We start from the raw sequence: 24859 nt of genomic DNA on the forward strand, positions 1-24859 counted from the left end.
ATGCGCAGTCGAGACACCAAATTTGCTTATTGCCATAGCCATAGATTGTCCTCGTGAGCAATAGAGGTGGAGAGGAACTGGATGCCTAGTTGATTAGGCAGGTATTAGGGCCGGGCTAATTTTAGTTGGAAAGTTGTTGTTCCTCTTGATCTTTGTGCTGGCTTATGTTACCATTATTTCACACCCTTACCTTATTGAGAAAGACACTGGGGATAACTCCATAATGGCGAGTATGTGAGCTGTTCAGAAAATTAAAAATATTCCTTGGCATAGAAATTAAACTATGTTGCTTATTTTTATGCTATGTGGATCATGTGGGTGTTCTCTAAGTTTGTGCTCCAGGTTTGAACTGAATCTTGAAGTTTTGTAGGGGCTGATGTGTCAAAAATGCAAAAAGATAACTCAAATTCTGCCACGTGTGTACACAGTGTATGAGCCCTTAAAATGCTTATTAATTAAATTGCTTGGAGTCTTGTTGCATATAATTTTTGAGGATTTGAAAATAAATAATTATGCTTTATTGGCCATGATCATTCCACCTGGGATTTCTCAACAGAATTCACATCCATTGAACTGTACTTTTAATTGTAATGTTATGGCCTTTACTACATGGATACAGGTATCAACTAAGTACACGCGAGCATTGTATTCAGTGATCTATGAATAGGTAGTCTTTTGGCAGTGTTGACCAGCACGGTGTTCTTTGGAGATCATCCATTGGATTGGGGCATGCAGATGGCTCCAAGGTTTATCGTCCAAAATGAAATAATGGATCGCAACAACACAGCATCCCATTTCTTTGTAGAAGTAAAATGTCAGTGTAGATAATAATTTCAAATGCATGATGAAAATTGAGCGTAAGCTTCTAACTTGGTGTTACTAATTGAGTCAAAATATGCACTATTGTAAGGATTTGCAATCTTGGAAAGAAAAACTATTCAAATTCTTTACTGGAAACTAATTATACCTTGCCAAACAGATGAGTTTTACATGTGTATTTTCACAATCTATCATGTATGAATTCCAAAAATTGGTCATATATCAGCTAATTATTTGTTCACTAAATATAGCCTTTACAAAATACATTGGGTATTAGTTATTAAAATGTGTTTTATTAAGTGGAACACATGAAGAAAGTTCCTTTTATTAGCCAACAGCAAAATAGTTGCTCTGAATCAGCAGCTTCATCTCGGAGACTTCTGTAAAACAGCTTCATGGAGGTTTCAAAGTCTTCATTAAATGGATTGTCATCAATCGGCATTCTTTTTCTATCATTCCTGGTCTTAAAATTATACTTTGGGATTACATGTCTTATTTTCGTACTGTTAAAATAAACATGGGAAATAGATTTTGAGTATGTTACTGAATTGCTGCTGTGTTGTGAAGAATTATGGGATGGCAAGGTAATTTATTCAGGAGAAGATAAGTAAAATTGGTTTAACAAATGCAAATATATAAATGAATCAATATCCATGTTTTTGACGATATAACTGAGCAGTGCAGCACATTTTCGGGGAAATTTTTCTGATTACCATTTGGCTTTATTTTTCTTAGGCTTGTGAGATAAAAAAAATGATTCCAGGAGAAATTTCAAAACATTGAATTTTATGTACTAAGGTTGACATATTTGTACATCACTTCAACTATTCATTAAAACTGGAAACGACTCAACCAACACAACAGGAAAAAATTCTCTTGGATAAAGCAGATGTGGGTTTGGGAATGCCGCAGGTGAGTTTTGAATCGTGCAGATCTCAACTCTAAAATTATTCTGTCATAGGACTCTCCATTTGTGCTTTCAGGCCTTGATGTTAAAGTAACATTTTAAGAGTTAAAGTTTCAACCATTTTGGAACTTTTATTTTGTCACCTTTTATAATTTGAATAAACATAAGCAAGACTAAAAAATTTACTGATTCTAAGGATTGAAATGTAATTTATGGCTTGAGAGCTAAGGTATGTGAAGAATTAAATTTTCTCCAGCAGTACAATTTTACTACAATATACATGGTATTGATTTGGTAAATAGAATGTAATGCAGGTCCACTACCAATTTTCCAGTACCCTTGGTTCCAGAGATTTATTGTAATATCCGTTTTGCAGGACCAATAGAAGTCACATCCTTGGGCCGAGTCAATAGACAATAGGTGCAGGAGTAGGCCATACGGCCCTTCGAGCCAGCACCTCCATTCAATGTGATCATGGCTGATCATTCACAATCAGTACCCCGTTCCTGCCTTCACCCCATATCCCTTGACTCCGCTATCTTTAAGAGCTCTATCTAGCTCTCTCTTGAAAGCATCCAGAGAATTGGCCTCCACTGCCATCTGAAGCAGAGAATTCCACAGCTTCACAACTCTCTGAGTGAAAAAGTTTTTCCTCATCTCCGTTCTAAATGGCATACCCCTTATTCTTAAACTGTGGCCCCTGGTTCTGGACTCCCCCAACATTGGGAACATGTTTCCTGCCTCTAACGTGTCCAATCCCTTAATAATCTTATATGTTTCAATAAGATCCCCTCTCATCCTTCTAAATTCCAGCGTATACAAGCCTAGTCGCTCCAGGCTTTCAACATACGACAGTCCCGCCATTCCAGGAATTAACCTTGTGAACCTACGCTGCACTCCCTCAATAGCAAGAATGCCCTTCCTCAAATTTGGAGACCAAAACTGCACACAGTACTCCAGGTGCGGTCTCACTAGGGCCCTGTATAACTGCAGAAAGACGTCTTTGCTGCTATACTCAACTCCTCTTGTCATAAAGGCCAACATTCCATTAGCTTTCTTCATTGCTTGCTGTACCTACATGCTAACTTTAAGTGACTGATGAACAAGGACACCCAGATCTCTTTGTACTTCCCCATTTCCTAACATCACCATTCAGATAATAATCTGCCTTACCACCAAAGTGGATAACCTCACATTTATCCACATTAAACTGCATCTGCCATGCATCTGCCCACTCACACAACCTGTTCAAGTCACCCTGCATCCTCATAGCATCCTCCTCACAGTTCACACTGCCACCCAGCTTTGTGTCATCTACAAATTTGCTAATGTTACTTTTAATCGCTTCATCTAAGTCATTAATGTATATTGTAAATAGCTGCGGTCCCAGCACCGAGCCTTGCGGTACCCCACTAGACACTGCCTGCCATTCTGAAAGGGACCCGTTAATCCCTACTCTTTGTTTCCTGTCTGCCAACCAATTTTCTATCCATGTCAGCACCCTCCCCCCAATACCATGTGCTTTAATCTTGCCACCTAATCTATGTAGGACCTTATCAAAGGCTTTCTGAAAGTCCAGGTACACTACATCCACTGGCTCTCCCTTGTCCATTTTCCTAGTTACATCCTCAAAAAATTCCAGAAGATTAGTCAAGCATGATTTCCCCTTCGTAATTTCATGCTGACTCGGAACGATCCTGGCCTGCAAAGTCAGCTGCAGAAGTCGGCTATGGGACCAGCTTCAGCCAGGCTGGGATTCCAGAGCACCGGCTGCAGGGGAAATTCGACCTGCTGATCAGCCATGGTAGTCAGGTATGGGAACGGATCTGCTGGCTCCAGTTGGATCGGAGTTCCAGAGCCCGGCCGCAGGGGGCAAATTCAACCTGCTGATCGATGCGGAAGTCCCAGTGAGGTTCAGATCGGCCACCTCACCCGGCCTAGGCGCCATATTTTTTGGGAGACATCAATGGGGGATTTCTAGTGCGTTCTTGTAATTTTGTTTGAATTAAAGGAGGTGCCGGATCATCAGTTGCTGGAAAATCGGTGGTGGACTTGTACTGTAATTTAAAGTCAAACATCTTGAGTGGAGCAAAGCCTTGATTTTTGGAAAGCAAGTCTCTTTCAGAAACACAAATGAGAAATTTCCAGAATGTCTGCTGATATCACCAGTGCCAATCAATGAGTTGGAGAAGGAATGGGCTATATGAATGGGCTGACATTAACTGTCTCAACATAGTTCATTTATTTAGGAAACAGATAAATTTATGACTGATATTGAAGTCATTTTTCTTGATAAACCAGTACATGGATATGAAAGTTCTAGCGGGAGAAGTTGGCCCTTTTATGAATTTATGAAAAGCACAGTCATTTCTCTGGTACATGTAGCATAGGGGATGTTTTACTCAAGTGTAAAATTGATCTCATTATAGCCCAACTACTTTCACTTTAGCTGGAAATAAAGAAGTTCCTCACTAATGATTATTATGACATCCACAGTAGCTTAATATTAACAATAGTAGCACCTATATTTGTTACCTGAAATAAATCTCAGTTTTGTACTTTTTTTAAAATGAACTGCTGTTCTATTAATGTGCTGTGCATCCATTTTCTTTTCAGCCCAATGTTAGTGGAATGGATCCTCCACTTGGGGATGCCTTTCGAAATCGCACATTTTCAGATCAGGCCTTAACCAGCACGGATTTGTTGGGGAATAATTCGGAACCTGATTTCATATATGAACTGGTAAGATTCATTTTATGGTTGTCAATTAATAACTAATTTACTTTAATTGTTTCATTTGTTGCCTGTTTTTTCACCACTTGCAGTTACCTCTCTAGCTTGGCTACCTGATTCTCTTTTTTCTGGATGCACAAGTTGTTGATTGGGTGTGGATGTATCTTGTCAACGATACTTGCACAATTGGCCATTCGTACTACTACATTCTGGAGATAGATTGTTTGCAGGATATTCAATTGTGCATATTAGATATCAATGAGCCAGATTCTATTAATTTCAAAATACACATACCCGGTAGGAAGATTGAATAGCATTGAAATTGGAGGAAGAAAATGCCTTTGTGGTTCCAAGAGCAAAAGTAAAATACTCTTCAGTGCCCCACCTGTCTTTTTAAAAATGCAGGCTGCTAGTTACACTGCAGGAGGACATTGAAATTGACAAGCAATTGCTTCGATCAACACTTGTGCAATGATGAACTCTATTAAACAATGTAACAAATAGGTTGCAGTAACAAAAATACATCTTTAGTTAGAACTTTGTATTTGAAAAGCATGTTGTTTCAAGGAGTGACCAACCACAAGGAGTGGTTGGAGCAAATTCCTGACTCGGTTATGGCGGACAATCACAATAACAGACACCATTCCCCCCTCCCCCCCCCCCCCCATAGTCGGTTGCAACAAGGATTATCTGTATATTTTTTTACTCCTGTATTCAAATCTCCTCATGATAAAAGTTAACTTACTAGTTGCCCTTCTGATTGCTAGTTGCACTTGCATTGCTTGCTTTCAGTGACTTGCGTTCTAGGACATCCAGATTTTTTGGAACATCAACCTTTCCCAATCTGTTTAAAAAATATCCTGTTATTCTGTTCTGTGTTCCAAAGTGGATTAATTTATATTTTTTCCACTTACTATTTCATCTGCCTCGTTTCTGCCAACTCACTTAATTTGTCTAAATGGCTTTGAAGCCTCTTCGCATTCTCTGCATGACTCGCAATCCCGCCTAGGTTTGTATTAACAGGAAACTTAGAACTGTAACATTTGCCCCCCTCAGCCAAACCATTGATACATACTGTGAATAACTGGGGCCCGAGTGCTAATCTTTGTAAAAGAGTAGTTGGTTTGGAAAAGCAAACAAAAAATGCACATGCTGGAAATCTGAAATGAAAGCATAAATATTTAGCAGGGCTGGCAGCCTTAATGTAACATGAAACTGTAAATGTTTCAGATCGATGAAAGAGTCATCAACCTAAAATGTTAACCTTGTTTCTTCATAAAGATATCATATGACCTATTGATTATTTCTCGTTTACTCTATTTTTGTTTCAGTGTGGGTCAGTTTGCTCCTTTATGAAAAAATATGAATTATAGTTTTCATTACAGTTCCCTAATTTGATTCGATTATAAAGCCAATTTGTGGTAAAATTCGATTTTTGTGTTCCTGAATCTATGTAATGTTTTTAATAGAATGTTTTCATTTCTTGCAGGATAGAGAAATGACTTGCACTTACAGCTCTAGAGATGATCCTGTTACTTCGCAAGAGTGTAAAGACATGGATATTTTAGAGCCTTTAAATGAGCTACTGGATTCAGACCCCTCCTATACTTCAAACTGGGAGCAATGGGACGCATGCTGGGAAGACTTAACAAAATATACCAAATTAACTAGCTATGATATTTGGGGAACCAAGGAAGTGGATTTCCTTGGGCTTGATGATTTTTCCAGTCCATACCAAAATGAAGAGGTCATCAGCAGAACTCCTACCTTGGCCCAGCTAAATTGTGAAGATTCGCAACCTGTTTTAGATTCATTATATCATCCCGATTTATTAAAAAGTTTAAATCAGAATTCATTAACCTCTTCTCTGGCTGGTAAAAAACTTGCTGCAAATAGGGCAATGCCTCCAGTATCATCTGCCAGAAGTCCCTGTTTAGATGCCTGCTTGCCTGAGACAACACAAATGATAGCCAGATCAATTACAACAAGTGCATCTGTAGACAACAGCAACAAACCACAGATTCTTAACAGCAAAATAGGTTCTGTTCATGAGGATAACAAAGACTTTGTTAAGAAAGCTGAAGTCTGGATTAATCCCATCTCACCTGGTAAGTCAACCTTGGGTGCTACCCAAGTTACCCACAGCAACTTGCCAGATATTTCCTGTTGTAGTGACATTGGAGCAACGCCCAGGAAACTGGAGAAAAAGAGTACAGAAACTCTATATGCAAGTAAAGTAACCACAGTATTCAAAGAAAGTAATGACTTGTATACTCCAACTGAAACAGTTGAAATGTTATCACCACCTGTTTCTGATCACACCCAGAAAAAGGAAGAGCATAATTATTCTTTGTTTGTTTGTGATGGCGTGAATGAAAAGTCCCCTAGTATTGAACAGGAGGCAGAAGATGACGATGAGGATGAAGATGATGATGAGGACCATGATGAAGGATTTGGTAGTGAGCATGAGTACAGTGATAATGACGAAGATGATGATGATGAAGAGGAGGAAGACAAGGATGATGATGTCAGCGACACCTTCTCTGAACCAGGTACACTAGATTGTAATCAAACTGGAAGACTACTTTGGCACTTTGGTATGTGGAATGTGCAGCAAAGAAATCTTTACACAAGACTTACACACATACACCATATTTACCCCTATCAGTATTATGTGCATGTTTAAGATTCACACTTTTTTTCTTGCATGATTTATTATTTTGAATAACAATCAAGTACAGGGGGAGGGGGGTGGGGAGTGACTTTAAATAATTTCAGGCTTGAATGCACAATGAAACATGGGGAAGAGTGCACAATTAAATTCAGAACTATTTATAGATTAAAAGTGAGGAGATTTATTTATAGTCCATGTGGTTCTATGTAGGTGAGCATATGGAAGTTAGTTAAGAATAAAAGATATAGGAACAAGAGGAGCCATGACCCCTTAAAAGTTCTTCACCATTGAATAAAATCATGGCTGATCTTGTACCCCAACATTAGTTCTGGACGCCCAATTGCAGGAAGGATGAGAAGACTTTGGACAGAGAGCAGAGGAGATTTACCAGGCTTGGATTAGAGGATATCAGCTATAAGGAGAGGTTGGACAAACTTGGACTGTTTTCTCTGGAGCATTGGATGCTGAGAGGCAATAATGGAAGTTTATAAAATTATGAGGCCTAGATAGGGTAGATAGCCAGCAATATTTTCCAACGTTGGAAATGCCAAATACTAGAGGGTATAGCATTAAGTTCAGAGGGGGAACTTTAAAGGGGAAGTACAGGACAAGTTTCTTTTTACAGAGCAGTTGGTGCCTGGAATGCGATGCCTGCTGTGATGATGGAAGTAGATACAATGCAGAGAAAAATCTCCATTTACTGAGCATTGTCCCATTTGATCTGTTTTCACACCTTACCCTTCCATATCTCAATGTCTCTCTCTCCCCCCTAACTCTTAGTCTGAAGAAGAGTCTTGGCCCGAAACATCACCCATTCCTTCTATCCAGAGATGCTGCCTGTCCCACTGGGTTACTCCATTATTTTGTGTTGATATCCAGATGCAATGGTTGTTGCTTTTAGATAGGCACATGAATACGCAGGGAATGAAGGGTTATGGAGCATGCACAGGCAAAAGGATTAGTTTAATTTGACACCATGTTTCACACAGATATCATGGGCTGAAAGGCCTGTTCCTGTGCCGAACTGTCTGTGTTCCAATTTCTTGTCCTATTTGTCTATCTGTTGATTCCTTCCATTTCCAGAAATCTGTCAGTCTCTATTTTGAACTTCACAGCCCTCTGGTGTGCACTGCCCAGGCGGATGTATTGATTCAGCCAGCTCTTGCCCCACAGAACTTAAATTCTCATTCCCTTTGTTTTAATCCCTTCCCATTTATTGTAACATCACTGATGCTTTCCATTTATTTTTATAGTTTCCAGTTTTCTGGTCACAACTGGCTCATCTTTACATGGACACCTAATCCCTGTGCATCTCTATCTGATACCAATATGATCTTAGTTCTACAAAGGCTCCACCACTTACTCACTTGGCTTGCTGAACACCTACTTGTGTTAAACAATTTTCCTTCAACTACACTCACTTTATCCAAGTCTCAGGTATGACAATGAGAACTTGGATGGACCCCAAGCTATGCCTATCGCGGGAGATCCTGGCGTGGGATACTTTGTAACTTTATCTTGGCGCTTTATGTGGCTCTTATGTGACTTTGCATACCTTGGGTGTGCAAAACAAAGAATATCACTGACTTGTCACATGTGACAAACTTTCATTCGTTTATTCATACCACACCTTCCACCCCACCAGTTTCCATATTCACCACTGTTCAAAAATTCTCTTCACCTCTCCTTTCAATAAGTTGAAAGGGCCACTTTCTTTACAAATTCCCTGTTCATTCTTCCATCTGCACTGCCTATTCTTGGGAATTTCCCATGAGGCCTTGGTAGATAGATATGGCCTCTTCCCAATACAATACAATACAATATATCTTTATTGTCATTGTACAGGAGTACAACGAGATTGGGAATGCGCCTCCCATACGATGCAATAATTTAATTAGCTAGTCAGTATTAATTTAAACAACCCAATGAAACAAATTGTAACAATTTAAAAACAGAATAAAGTGCAAGTAGATCTGTGCCGGATCACTGTGCGATGTGACCATACGGCTCAGCAGGACCGGTTCATAGCAGCTGTGGCCCTGGGGATGAAGCTGTTCCTGAGTCTGGAGGTGCGGGCGTAGAAGGCCTTGTATCGTCTGCCCGATGGGAGAAGTTCGAACAGACTGTTGCAGAGGTGTGAAGAGTCTTTGTGGATGCTGGTGGCTTTTCTGAAGCATCGTGTGTTGTAGATGCCCTCCAAGGCTGGTAGCTGTGTTCCGATGGTCCTCTGAGCTCTATGGACTATCCGCTGAAGAACTTTCCTCTCTGCCTCCGTGCAGCTGAGGTACCACACAGGGATGCCATGTGTTAGGATGCTCTCTATGGTGCAGCGGTAGAATGTCTTCAGCAGCTGTTGGGGTAGACCTGCGACTCAAATAATTTTGTTATTTGAAACAGCAATGCACTTGCATTTCTTCCAATTTAGTGTATTTGGTGTTCACAATGTGGTCACCTCTACCTTGGAAAATTCAGATATCAATAGGCTGACCACTTTGCAAAACACTTCCAATCAATCCTCATGAGTGATCCTAGAATTCTATTTGTCAATCACTTTAATTTTCTTCCTTACTTACTACAGTTTAACCCTCGTTTTACCAAACACTTTATAACGGATTTTGGTATAGTGGACTGACGCCATCCCAGCTTGCACCTTTTACCCAGCCCTGGCTCAGGCTTCTGATGCCATTTCTGGCTCGCAAGGTGCACCAGCGAGCTCTTCTTCAATCACAGCACTGTACGGTTGACGCGACTGTTGTTGCAGCTCACGTTGTAGCCCCTGAGGATAGTGCTTTCTTCAGGCCACTGCCAATGACATGGTGCGCTTGGACACTGGGGCTCCCACTCCTCTCACCAGCTGTCGCTTTGTCCACATGGTCTTCTTTCCCCCTCCACCGCTGCCTCCTCCTCTTCCTGTCGCTCTGTCCACTTGTTCTCTCCCCCTCCTCTCCACTGCCACTTTCTCTTCCTTTTCACCCGGCCCCTTTGCCCCCCTCCACCGCCACCTCCTCCTTCCCCCGGAGTCGTCGACATACGCCATCTTGGAAGGGGGAGCGGACAAAGCGTTGGCCGACAGGAAGAAGGTGTAGCTGGTGAGGGAAGCGCATCCTGTCCTGTCAGTGGCACTGCCTGGAGAATGTGTCATCATTCTAGAATTGAGATCTAACCAATATATATTTTTTAATTTAGTGTAACTTCCTTGCTTCCTCCACAAAACCAAGGATGCTGTATATTTTAATATCCTTCTAAACTTGTTCATTAATCCAAAGATAAACACAACAAACTAAAGTAACAGCGGGTCAGGCAGCATCTCTGGAGAAAGGGGTGACATTTCGGGTCAAGGGCCTTCTTTAGACTGAGAGTTAGGGGAATGCGGAGGACTTATACAGGACATAGAACAAATGACTGAAAAGCAAAAAGCAACAATGATCAAGGAAAGGTGGAGACCACAATGTTCATTGTTGGCTGTGGGATAGGTGATAACAAGTTATACAGACAGTGAAACCTGACGACAACAGTGAAACTAGTACATCTACTAGGGTTGGGGAGGGGCGGAGAGAGTGGGGATGCAAAGGTTACTTGAAGTTAGAGAAATCAATACATACCATTGGGTTGTAATCTGCCTAAGCAAAATATGAGGTGCTTTTCCTCCAATTTGTGTTTGGCCTCACTCTGACAATGGAGGAGGCCCAGGACAGGTCAGAATGGGAAGGGGAGTTAAAGTGTTTGGCAACCGGGAGATCATGTAGGCCAAGGTGGACTGAGCGAAGGAGTTCAGCAAAACGATCGCCCAGCTTGGTCCCGCCGATATATATTTTTCATTGCTTCCACCTCTCCATATCTCCACTTCCTCCACCATCTTTAACATTGCACTATTTATTTCCTATCCATTATCTTTCAGATAAAATCATCATTTCACATAAACCTCTTTTAAAATTCATCTGCCCTATGTCTATCAATTGATCAGTAGATGTTACTCTATTACAGTGCATTGGTGTGACTGTCTTGTGGGTTTCAAAATGATTTCGGTGTTGTCAAGTTTGATTCTTGTCTGCAGGATATGAAAATGATACAGCAGATGATCTCAAAGACACATTAACTGGCGTTTCAAGAAAAAGAAGCAAAAGAAGATATTTCTGGGAATACAGTGAACAATTGATTCCACCACCTAAACAAGATCGAATGTTAAAGCCTTCTGAATGGGATAGAGATACCTTGCCCAGTAATATGTATCAGAAAAATGGTTTACAGCATGGTAAGCTGAATGGTTAAAAGTGTTGTAAAGGGGAGATCATGCTTCTTGAAAAAATGGACTCCTGAAACCCAATGTCTGAACTTAATTCTCCTAAAAATAATTATTCTGTCTGGATTAATTTATTTTATCACAAATGGAGGGGAGTAGATTAATAAGTGTTTGTAGTTACTGGGCAAACAATTAGAATGGGACTATTGATCAACACAAACTCAAATCGTTCTTAGGCATCTGGAGAATTTAAATTCAGTCCATTTAATGTATTTTGGAACTGCCCACATCCCCCTCTCACCCCCCCCCTCCAAGGTCCCCCTGTTCAACACCCTTCTCTCTTTGTTTTGTTCCCCCAATCACTCAATCATCGCTTTCTCTTCCCTAAACCCCCTTCTTCTCCTGTCATCTTGCCACGGCTCTATAAACCAACACGTTGAGCTTCCATTTGGTTCTCCTGGCTTCTGCCTCTCTTTCCTACATGCTCTCTTTTCTCAGTCAACATAAAGTTTCCTGTGCAATTCAATAAGATCATGGCTGATGCAGTCTTGGCCTCAGCACCTCTTCCCTGCTTCCTCTTATACTTCTTTTTCCATACCTCTTGACTACATTATAATTCAAATATATTCCCTTGAATATTTCTGTACCTCCATAGCTCTCTGGAGTAGGGAATTGTAAAGACCCAGGATCTTTTTGGGAGAATAAATTCATTCTCATCTTTGTTTTAATGGTAAGCCCTGATACTGAAACTTTTCTGCAGTTCTGGATCCCTCCATTGTGGGAAGTACTCGCTTAGCATTCACCCTCAGAATATTAGAGGATTACCCCTCATTCTTCTGGACTTCAACCTTTCTTAATGCATCAACCTAGTGAACCTTCCATGCAAAAAAAAAACCCTCAATGTGCTGGAGTAACTCAGTGGGTATGGTAGCTTCTCTGGAGAACATGGAAAAGTGACATTTTGGATCGGGATCCTAATTCCAACTGATTCTGGGGGTGGGGGGGGGGGGTGAAAGCCGAAAGAAAGGAGGGGCAGGTGAGCCTACATTTGGTCTCGCCTATGTACTGGAAGCCACATTGGTAACAGCGGATGCAGTAGATAAGATTAGAGGAAGTACACTTGAACCTCTGCCTCACCTGGAAGGACTTCTGGGGTCCCTGGATGGAGGTTTCAGAGGGGTATAGGGACAGGTGTTACATGCCCTTCGGTTGCAGGAGAAAATATCTGTGGACAGGTGTTACATCCCCCTCCACAGTCTGTGGTGTCATGGTCAAGGTATGAGGAGGTGTCCAAGAGCTGGCGCCTTGCCTCAGCACGATAGTCAGCATGTCAGACGACAACAGCACCTCCCTTGCCGGCGGGTTTAATAACAATGTTGGAATTGTTCTAAGTAAACAAAGTGCTGTGCTTTCAGATGGTGTGAGATTAGAGTTTCTGAGGGGAGGAGAAAAGTCAAGACAGCTGATGTTGCGCCAGCAGTTAGAAATAAAAAAGACCAGAAGGCCGGCAGGAGGAGTCCAAGAGGAGGGGGAATGTTGTGGACAGGAGAAAAACCTGCAGTCCTAAAGTCTCGCAGGTAATAGGTTGCTACAAAGGCTAGAGATAAAAAGATAAAAGGTGTGAGACAAAAGGATTGAAGGGTTTCAAATTGGGAAGAAGGAATATAGGGGGAGGGAAGAAATAGGTGCAAGTCCAGGTGGGGCACAGGGGAGGAAGGGGGGAGAAATGCAAAATTTGGAGTGTCACTATTTAAATACTAATTTACTTTGATATTCTTCCTTCCAAAGTGGCACCCTTGGACTTTTTCCCACATGATATTCCATTTGCAAATTTCTTGCCTGTTTACTGAACCTATCGACAGTAGAATTCTGAACATCCAGTATTTGATTCTTCAGAATCCCTATGGTTCAGCATTTGTCTCACTCATTAGTCCACAGTGTAGGCCACACTGAGGGTCGGGAATCTTGGTTGTTTTGACACACGTACCAATTTAACTTGTGAATTCTTATTATGTATTTTATGAACGTGTGTATGTAAATAGACAATAGACAATAGGTGCAGGAGTAGGCCATTCGGCCCTTCGAGCCAGCACCGCCATTCAATGCGATCATGGCTGATCATTCTCAATCAGTACCCCGTTCCTGCTTTCTCCCCATACCCCCTGACTCCCTGACTCCGCTATCCTTAAGAGCTCTATCTAGCTCTCTCTTGAATGTATTCAGAGAATTGTCTTCCACTGCCCTCTGAGGCAGAGAATTCCACAGATTCACAACTCTCTGACTGAAAAAGTTTTTCCTCATCTCTGTTCTAAATGGCCTACCCCTTATTCTTAAACTGTGGCCCCTGGTTCTGGACTCCCCCAACATTGAGAACATGTTTCCTGCCTCTAATGTGTCCAACTCCTTAATAATTTTATACGTTTCGATAAGATCCCCTCTCATCCTTCTAAATTCCAGTGTATACAAGCCTAGTCGCTCCAGTCTTTCAACATATGACAGTCCCGCCATTCCGGGAATTAACCTAGTAAACCTACGCTGCACGCCCTAAAATTATTTAAACATTTTGTTACTACTTGAGGGATTTTAATCTAATAAAAAGTAATGTAACTGTGTGGGGTTTTCTAGGAATAACAGCCAATGCTTCATATTGCCAACATACACTGTTTATTGTAAATCATGAAAATCTTAGTTGATAATAAATTTCAGTTAACTTTAGTTGATTTAAGAACAAGGAAAATGGTGAATAGAAAAAATGATTTCATGCAGTTTGTCTTCTATTATCCTGCATGATAATTGTTAATTATTCAAAGGCGTTAATCTGTACCATTAGCCAAGCAGAAATGTGCAAACATGGCATAGTAGACTCAAGTGGTGTCTACTAATGCTACAGTTGAATTATCATATATATAATTAGTCATGCTGTATTCATAATTGTTTAATTTCATAATGTTTTGGGTGACAGCATGAACTAATGATCTGTGTTCTTATTAAAATAGGAAAATATTTAGTGAAGAAATCTCGTAGAACAGATGTTGAAGATTTGACTCCAAATCCAAGAAAGTTACTACAGATTGGAAATGAACTTAGAAAATTAAACAAGGTGATTAGCGATCTGACACCTGTAAGTGAACTGCCATTAACTGCCAGGCCAAGATCCAGAAAAGAGAAGAACAAACTAGCATCCAGGTAATGAAGAAGAATTCTAAGCAACATTGTCGGTCCTGTGTATAAACAGTGTAATTTATAATTGGAAACAAAATTATTTAAACATTTTGTTACTATTTGAGGGATTTTAATCTAATAAACATTTGATTTATATTCTTGTTCCCTCAATTTAATTATATTGAATTAATGAATGGGTGGGTAGAACTCTAAACCACCCACAATTTTTTGTGCAATTTTGGATATTTTGGAAAAAAATTACTTGAATCATATCAATAAAAGGATTTTCAAACTTAATGGAAAAATCAAACTCAATTGTTTTGTATTATCTTCATTGATTCTACTCCACATATGTATACCTAGGTGGCCTATCCAACTGGGAAATTCACTGGGACATCTGTCCCTTCGTATTTTAATGTAGCTGTGTGATAATTGCACTCTACAAGGGCACCTCCAGTTAAACATCTTTATTTTTTTTCTCCTGCCATTGACCCTTATTGTTTTGTTTGTTGCATCGCATTTGAAATCTTCTCAATCAACACTTTCTACGGCCCTGATGCTAAAATTTCTTACCTTTGAAAGAATATTCAGTATCTGCATTTTGTTTTGCTGAATTTAAGGTTCTATATCAGCTGTAGATCCTTTCTATTGTCAGCAAACATATATGTGCATCCAGTGCTTTCCTCTTGATCACATTGTGAACTCTTGCATTTGGTAGTAGGATGAATCAGATCACAGCATCATCATTCATCCAAAATGCAGATAACTACCAAAGCTCTGACATGCATATTGATTACATCCCAGATCTCCTCATCTTCTGAGAAAAGCAGGAATACAATGGAAAAATAACACTTTTCAGTGCGCTAAAGGAAAAATAAAATTTGATGCACCTATTTTTGATCCATTCTAACCTTGTGAGCTCAGCTGTTCTTTGAGAGGTGCCAAAAAGCAACTACTTGTGATTCTCACCCTTATAGAAAGCTGCAAGCGTAATTTTCCACAGTTAACTTGAAGTTGGTTTACCATTGCGCTGGCTTATTCCAATTCGGGTTTTTGTCTTGTGCTGGTGCATACTCTCATGAATGTACATGGACAATGAAAACATCCCACTGATAACGATTGAAATCTTTCTGGAAGTTCATGGCTAGAAACATCAGGTAAGTTTATTGGAGGCAATTTTAAAGGCTGGAGCCAATATGTCCAAAGGCAAACCTGCACAGATAGAAAACTGAAACGATTGGTTCAAAGATTTCATTTTTCATTGAACTGTTAAGATTTCAGTAGACAAGGATCTCTGCACCTTAATTTGAAGGATGAAGTTACAATTCCTTGCAGTGCTCATCTTGTGGAGTATCTCATCTGGTTCTGAATCAACCAGTGAAACCGGGGAATAATCATTAATAATAGCAAATGGAGAGTCATTAGGTGGTATTGTCCTTTCATAGAGCAACGATGATAATAAAAATACTTAGCAATCCAGAAATATTTTGTATGACGGTATGTCATTTTATTTTAAAACAATGAAGGTAAAATATCTGCTCCTTTTACCTCCTTTTTTCACAATGACAGATGTTCAAACTTATTGATATCTTTAAGTGGATGTGGTTCCACAAAAGAAAGCTTGTGATAATTATTATACTCACCATCATTCAGAAAGCATGCTGTAATCCATTGCTGACATATAGTCATTCATGAACTACCAACACAGATTGCGACAGCAATCACTCTTGCTTTTGAAAAGAAGCACTTATGGTATTTATAAACCCTGGAATCATTATTACACTTTCGGCCTGCAATAGAGCCATTTTGCCATTTAAAGTGGGCAAGCTCTATATTTGAAATGAATGAGATAACCGAACTGATGAGAGAACTTTAACTGTGTATGGAATTATTTTCCTGCCAATAATGGCATGATTGGTTTACTTCATCCCAGCAAGAGAAATTATGATATTTGCTCCGTTTGTCGTCTTCCTCCATCCTTCATTAAGTAATAGAAGTTGCACCAGACTGCTCTTGGACGTTTTCACATTCTGGGCTCTCTTCTACCTGGAAATAAATCTTCTGGCTCCATTTCAAAGCAGAATTCTCTGCACTGAAAGGAATATAAGCAAGAAACCTATCCCTAACCTGTTTATTATCAAATCATAATCCGATGCCTCTGGATTTCAACCCACCCAATCTAGTAGAACAATTATAACTTCTCATTCCTTCACAATGGCTTTCTGTGGCGATTTAAAAATAGGTGTTAGTTGAGCACCTGGACTAAAGTAGAAATGGAAGAGCTGCTGCGCATTCTAACTTTCAATTTTGTTCCTGTGTTTGGATGGAGTGCTGGCGCAGTGAGTAGTTTATTCGGAGATGAAAACAGCTTGTGGCAAGCTACATGGCATTCAAGCATGTCATTTAAAGAAGCATATAGCTGGGTCCAATAGATTTTCTGACCCAAGCAACTGAACATGGATACTTTGTTTTGAATTTGGTGAAGATGGAAATCACTAGTGGACCACCTACTTATTAGAGCTGCGCAGCATTAAGAATGGTAATTGTACAGATACTGTTAACACTTGATATATCTTGAAAGAACAGCTGAGCCCAATCCAGGTTTGGAGTTTTTAAAAAATCAGAATGTTCTTGCAGTTATATTCAAATTTATTCTCTCATGGTGTCCTATAGGTGGCAATCAACTGATCAAGGAAAAACTTTGATTGCTTTCTTACTTTGTGCACCAACCACCCTATCTACAGATTTTTGATGAAGATGTGCAAAAACACCATTGGATGACCTCATCATTATCAGAGTCCTCTTTGGCTCATCATTTTGTCTCTCAAATGCTTGAATATCGACACTTAAGGCAAAATGACCATTCTGTCCACTTTAGTTTTTCTTTTTCGTTAATAAGAGAGCCAAAACTTATTGTTAATGACTTCCAAGAATCTTAAATTGCCAGCAACAGAATTTTGCAGAGATTTTCTGCTTTTAGCGTTGGCAATCTGGAGAGGCTGTTAAGTGTTATTTTTGATCCTAAGATTTGATTTCTCTTGAGATAAAGCTTGATGTACATTTATATCCTGGAACTGCTGTATGCAAGATTTCAGCACTACTCCATGGAACTATCTGCAAAAGCACTCTCTATCTTTCGTTATCAAGTGGAAAGACATTCTTTGGAAAGCCACTCCTTGAATTTTGTCCCCACACCGAGACCCAACCAATTGCTTGATCCAAGCATGGGATCTTTGTGCTATATAATCTGATGCAACCCTACCCCAGCCCCAGCACCAGCCCATATTGAGCCAATGGCTACTGTAGATTAAAGCTGCTGTCAAAAGGACTTTGTTCCTAACTCTGTTCTCTGCCAGGAGTGTTGGTGAACTTCACGCAGTAGTATCGGAGGCACAGCCCTGTAATTTTTTTAATTATTTTTTTCCCCCAGTTGAATAGGCTACCTACCCTTGGGATGTGGAGTGTACCTTTTCAGAAAATGATGGCTACATTATTCTAAAGGTGAGTAATGCTCTTTATTACAAGGAGATACAGCTTTGATGACAATATTTCTTAAATTACATTTCATAAAGTTTTTGCATGCCATGACTACTTGCACCATTTGCATTTCTTATAACTATTTTTCATAATCATTGCTTTTGGTTAACAGAACAAATGGCCTGGAAACTGTTTTATTGAGAAACCAATGAGGGGTATTTTCCAACACCTGAAAAATACTTTTGTTAATGAATCAGACACAGAATTTACATCTGTTTAAAATTGTATATAAATTGCATCTAAAACGAAAGCACTGGTTCTTTTTTCTTTCCCATTTTCTCTCTAATTCTGAACACTGACTCTCTTTGAGGGGATTTTCGTGTGCTTTCTATGCCAACGTAGTTATTGAAGGAGGAAGGGAAAATCCTTCTCCTTGCCTATTTGTACATACAAGTATGCTGGATAATAATGAAGTTTGAAAATCAAGCTGATTTTCCACTTCCGCTGTGGAGAACAGGGAGATAGTGACAAAAATAGTTCAGTCAGCACCTCAAGTCTGTCTGTCCTTCAGTTATGTGTGATCTGTGTCCTAATTTCATTATCTACATTGGCTACTTGTCCTTTGCCACCCTGAGCGAGAAAAGATTCTTGAGCTCAGCTTTAAAGTAGTTAATTAATTCAAATATGTGAGTAACTTCCACCATCCATTTTCTTGAAGTATTTTGCAACTTCTGGCTCAGTAGTTTTATAATTGTCCACTTGCAGAAAATATTTATTTTTCATTTCCTTGTATCAATTCCTTTCAAAGAACTTAAAAGTAAAAGAGGTAAAATGAAGTTAAATGATCACAACCGTTAAAATAATAAAATATTTATCAGCCCATATAACAAAAAAGTTTAAATGAGAATATGGTCATAATGGAATGGTCAGGAAAAAAAATCAGTAACAAAGCGATATTTATTAATTAATTTGCATCGTTACTTACTTAAAATGGAACACTTAAACACAAAATCAAAATTATATTACAAATTAAATGTGGAATTAAATACAAGGGAAATATTGAATAAAACAGTACAAATGCCCTTGATTGCTTGGAGTACATCCACATATTCTCAGAATTTATGCAAGACAATCATATAAACATTATATACATTTACTAATTCATTAGAAAAAAAGATGTACCCGAGGAGTGATGGATAACCTTGGACTGCATGTCATAAGATGGAATAAGTCCAGGAAGTTACAGAAGTATCATGGCTTTAGTTTGTTATGAATAGAATCTAATCACAGAGAAAAATAGTACACATCAATACTTAACTATTAACAACCATTGATGAAGGAATATGGAGTGGTTAATAGTAATGCAGCAGTTATGATATAATTGGATTTATAAAAGAACTTGGATAAGGTATTACAAAATGAGACTAAGAATAAATTAGGGTTATGTATAGAGAGGGATCAAGAAAAGACACTGAATTGGTTGAAGGACAGCAAACAGAGAACGAAGCATAACTGACTGGTAGAGTGTGGAAAGTACTGAACATGGACAGTGGGAATCTGATAATGATTAAATATGAACTGTTCACAACATATATTAATTATTTAGACTTTGGAATCAAAATATTTTTAAAATCTGTTAAATAAATAATTTGGGAGAGTCAACAATGAAATGGGGTACAATAAATAAACAGGAAAATATTGATATTTATGAATGGGTTTATAAATTGACAAATTGATTTCAATGTAACATTATGAGGAATGCCATATTCTTTAATAAAGGATTAAATGCTATTTTTATAATAAAAACTAAGTAGGTTAGAGGACCAAAGGGAGTTGGAAGTACAAATACATAAAATGCAAAAGGTTGTGATGTCGGTTACGAAGCCTATAACAAAAACAAGCATGTGTTTATTTCTGAGGGAATAGCATTGAAAAGTGGAGGAGTTCTGCTAAGCATTATGAAAACTTGATTAGTTTACCATTGGCATTCAGCATATAATTGTGGTTAGTATATTATACAAAGGCTTTCAAGGCTGTGGACTAGGTTTAGATTTACAAGATTACTGGAACTGTGAAGTTGTACCTTACAGGAAATATACAGGATTGGCCCCAAAGAAAGCTAAAGGATGATTTGAGAGAGGTCTTTAAAATTATGAGAGAACGGAGTAGGGTGGCAATGTTTTTCATGAGGAAGAGGAAAGCCAAAAACTATCAATACATAATTAATATATAACTAGACCAAGTGGACCCGTTGGGCCCAAACTTCTGCATTGGTGCAGCACCCTCTCCTTCCCTCCTCCCCCTCCCCCTCCCTCCACCCCCCTCCCTCCACCCCCCTCCCTCCTCCCCCCTCCCTCCTCCCTCCTCCCCCCTCCCTCCTCCCCCTCCCTCCTCCCCCCTCCCTCCCTCCTCCCCCTCCCCCTCCCCCTCCCTCCCTCCCTCCTCCCCCTCCCTCCCTCCCTCCTCCCCCTCCCCCTCCCTTCCTCCTCCCCTCTTCCTCCCCTTTCCCTCCCCTCTTCCCCTCCCCCTTTCCCCTCCCCCCTTCCCCTCCCTCCCTCCTCCCCCCTCTCGCGCTATCGTGTACCATTTTGGGTGTAGTCCAGGAACAAACAAACAAGAGTTTTAGTATATAGATTATCAGTACAAAAAGAAATGTCTTTACTGAGAGGGAAATTAAATGTAAAACTCATTATTTCAGAGATGATTTAAGGAGACTGTTGATACATTTAAGCTGGAGGAAAGTATGGAGGATTCGGCTATCAGAGTTTGAACAATTCAGCTGAATAGACTATTTCCTAACTGTATATTCTATATAACTTTGTAGCCATTAAAGCAATGAAAGCATTGAGGAATTGGCAGTCTGGTTTTTCCAAATAAATTTCTAAATGCAATGCCCAGAGCACTGGAGACCATTTGTAGCAATACATTCTGCCATTTATATTCCAAGTTTTAACTCGGATAGTGACTTGAATTTTTATTAAATATCTGACTACTTTAACTTACATGATTCATGGGTGGTTAAATCACATAAAAATACGTGGCTATATCTCTGGTCCAAAATGATTGAATTTGACTGTTCAGACATTTTTGCTTTATTTTAATTATCATTAAATGTAGGTAATTGAGGTTCCAATGCATATTCATGTAGGACACCACTTGTCACTTCTCAAGTTCTAGCACATACACATTTTCCAAAGTCTTCCACCAGTCTGCTATTAATTTGCCTGTAATTCCATTTACTTTAAATTGTCTGTCTTTTGTGTGAAATTTTTACAAAATAGCTTCTGGAAATCCATAAAGACAACATCCGTAGAAAAAATCCTACTTTTCAACAATATTTAAATCATTAAACGTAAACCACTTGTTATTTGGTCTAAATATGGCTGAGAAGATAATCTAGCACACTGCTATTATTATCAACATGCTAAACCATTAGTTAAACAAATAGGGTTTACCATGATCTTTTTATTTTTTTTAAACCATAAAAGTGGTGTAAATGCTTTTGGACAGTTGCCTATCCCTGTATAACACTTTTCAAGGGTAAAAGTTAGAGAACAAGTTCAACATTAGAAAAACGTGAGCCTCTCACATTTTTTTCTAATGTGGCAACCCTAGCATTTAAACAATGAAGATTCTACTTTTGATTTTACTTTTACCACTCGTAACTTTTTTGTTAAATGGTAATTTATAAAATGTTAATGAAAAGGGGGAAAATGGTAAATGATCTGCAGGTTGGTACAGGGAGTTCTGCTAGAACACACGTTTCCATAATATGAATTGGATAAAACAAGACAATTCATTAGATTGACAAGCAGAAAAGAAGCTGTCTTGGATTTGAACAGGGGGAAAGACCTGTTTCTATGTAACCTCTTGCAGTTACTGGATACCATTGCCTCTTAAGCACACAGCTGCTACTTTTAAATGTGGATGGCCTTTGAAATTATCAAGCAATCACTTTTATTGAACCCTGTGCAAGGATACTTTGTTAATAGACAATGTGACATACAGCCTTGTGTATTTTTAGCCAGCAGTAACAAAAATAAACATTGCTATTGAAAAAGATTGTTTTGGAAAATCTATGGGGAAAAAAACCTCTGTTATTGTGAATCTGAAACGTTCTAATTGCTCACCTCCTTTACCCTTATTGGCACAATTGTCCTCATAATGTGATTTTCTATAAAAAGCGGTTTCTTAGGAACACAACCATCACATTATGGCAGAACTACCTGTACTGACTTTTCACAAGTTCACAAGTTATAGGAGTAGAATTTGGCCATTCGGCCCAGCGAGTCTACTCCACCATTCAATCATGGCTAATCTCTGCCACCTAATCCCATTTTCCTGCCTTCTCCCCATAACCCTTCACACCCGTTCTAATCAAGAACTTGTCTATCTCTGCCTTAAATATATCCACTGACTTGGCATCCACAGCCCTCTGTGGCAATGAGTTCCACAGGTTAAATACCCTATGACTAAAGAAGTTCCTCCTCACCTCCTTTTTAAAAGAGCGTCCTTTAATTCTGAGGCTATGACCTCTTGTCTTAGACTCTCCCACCAGTGGAAACATCCTTTCTAAATCCACTCCATGCCTTTCATTATTCTGTAAGTTTCAATGAGGTTGTTAGAAATATTTTCCCAACAAACGACAGTCACAGCAATTTAGATCCAACTGAATGTTTAATATATGAGAGAGGATTGCACAGAGTACAGGAGTCTGAACAAGTCTATCTAACGCAGCAGTGCCCCCCTCATTTCTTTATACCATGGAGTAAACAAAGATGTATTGAACACAACTTAATCCCATCATGCAAGTATGTAACACAACTTAATCATCATGCAGGTATGCAACACAACTTAATCATCATGCAGGTATGCAAAGTACAACTTAATCAATCTGATCATGCAGGTATGCAAAGTACAAAACTACAGTTAGCACCTAATAGAAGTGAGCAAAGTCTACGAACAAGCATCTGCTTGTCCATACATTATTCTTAAAGGTACAGTCCCCGATAACTATAGGAATGAATTTTTTTAATATATATATCAGAGGTCCCCCCTCAACCTTCTAAACTCCAGCGAGTAAAGGCCCAGTGGTGTCAAATGCTCTTCATATGTTAACCCACTCATTCCTGGTTTTCTACTTTTCTACTTAGTAAGTTTACAGTTAACTTACCTAGGTTTGCAATTTGAAAGTAAGCATTTCCTGATTGTATATTTTTATTTGCAGGGCTTGTCGCCTAAAGAAAAAGGCACAATATGAAGCTAATAAAGTAAAGCTGTGGGGTCTCAACACAGAATATGGTAAGATCATAGGTTTGCTCAATTTATTTTGGATTAATTATTCTAGCTGTTATAAGTTTAATTTTCTTCGTCGTTTTAAGGCTATGTTATTTAATAAACATGAATTCTATTATACATATTTCTGGCTGAACAATTATTTAATATATTAGCATCTTTCAATTAATAACATCAAACTTCCAGTTTACTCAAATTGATATCAGTGCTGCAGAAATTGTAATATCTGTTTTGTCGTAACCCACGGCAAATCTGGTGCAATATCTTTTCTTGATCTATCACAACAAACACAGAAGATACACCAGAAAAAGACACAATGTGCCGGAGTAACTCAGCAGGTCTGGCAGCATCTCTGGAAAACATGGATTGATGATGTTTAGGGTTGGGATCCTTCTTCCAACTAATTGTGGTTAGAAAGGTGAGAAAGTTGAGAAAACAGGTGGGGGCTGGTACAAGGCCTGGCGAGTGATAGGTGAAGGGGGGGGGGGGGTGTTTATTGACGGTTGGGTGAACATAGGCCAACGGTCCATGAGAATCTCTGTCTCCCCTGGAAGAACTGCTGTCCCTGAATGGATGTAAGGGAGGAGGTGTAAGGCCAGGTGTAATGGGGGATATATCTGGGGAAGGGATGGGTAGTTTGGGTGAGAAGGAACACATGGAATTGCAGATGGAGTGTCCCCATGAAAGTGGAAATAGGTGGGGTGGGAAGATATGACAGGTGGTGGGTCACGTTGAAGGTGGTGGAAATTTCGGAGAATGTTGTTTTGGATGTGAGGTTGGTGACGTGAATGGTAAGGACTTAGGGAACTCTTTTCTTTTTCCTTCTGGGGGAAAGGGAGTGAGAGCAGAACTACAGGACTGAGGAGACGTGGGTGAGAGATCCATCTAGAACCGGGAGGAGACCACATTTGCTAAAAAAAAGAGGACATCTCGGATATCATAGAGTAGAGAGAGAGAGAGACTAAGATATACCATTCTTTCACTAACTGTGAAGAGCTTTGTGCAAGATTCATGATTATGTATAAATAATCCAGTATATATGTAGGGAATCCCAGCCAGGCAGTTCTGCTATAATGTAATACTTGCATTCCTAAGGAACTTTGTGTTGCAGAAAATCATGTTAAAAAAACCTCAATGGAGAAAAGAGGGTTAGGGACTATAGACTCACAATAACAAAGTTTTCTTGCAGGATTTTAAGAACCGTCTTTTTAATAGTTGTAGGTTTATGTTACATTGTTTAAGAAGGTAACAATACACAGGTTTCAATGGAAGCGATTGCCTGCCAATTTCGATGGTTATCTGTGCTGAAAGTGACAAACTGTTCTTGAGAGACGATGGTGACTGATTACTGTGAGAAGGTTGGAAAGATATATTTTCATTTACCTAGTATGCTTTTTTTTTGCAGGCACCTTTTTTTCTGCTTGTCAATTTCCAAAGAAAACTTTAAGCAGTTCTCTAGTTCTGAATCAAAATCGTGTTATTACCAATTCAGTCCACGCAATATAAATAATGTTAATTCATCTAATTTATCAACCAGATTATCTCCAATTCA

The 24859-nt window shown here is 39.3% G+C and overlaps 1 protein-coding gene across 4 annotated transcripts in view; it reads left to right on the forward strand.

Annotated features, from left to right (window-relative positions):
• The window catches only part of crebrf (creb3 regulatory factor), a 52141-nt gene that overhangs the window by 16901 nt on the left and 10381 nt on the right, over positions 1 to 24859 (forward strand). For 3 of the 4 annotated variants that reach the window (XM_078411125.1, XM_078411124.1, XM_078411126.1), the window contains exons 2-7: positions 1555 to 1731; positions 4343 to 4468; positions 5949 to 7011; positions 11188 to 11385; positions 14370 to 14559; positions 23240 to 23313. In XM_078411125.1, coding sequence (XP_078267251.1) covers positions 1723 to 1731; positions 4343 to 4468; positions 5949 to 7011; positions 11188 to 11385; positions 14370 to 14559; positions 23240 to 23313 — 1660 coding nt within the window. In that variant the 5' untranslated portion in view covers positions 1555 to 1722. Of the gene's footprint in view, positions 1 to 1554; positions 1732 to 4342; positions 4469 to 5948; positions 7012 to 11187; positions 11386 to 14369; positions 14560 to 17965; positions 18037 to 23239; positions 23314 to 24859 lie in introns of all 4 variants that reach the window. The other variant, XR_013548049.1, reaches the window with a different exon arrangement.

The sequence above is a fragment of the Rhinoraja longicauda genome, chromosome 14, assembly GCF_053455715.1.
Source record: "Rhinoraja longicauda isolate Sanriku21f chromosome 14, sRhiLon1.1, whole genome shotgun sequence".
NCBI lineage: Eukaryota > Metazoa > Chordata > Chondrichthyes > Rajiformes > Arhynchobatidae > Rhinoraja > Rhinoraja longicauda.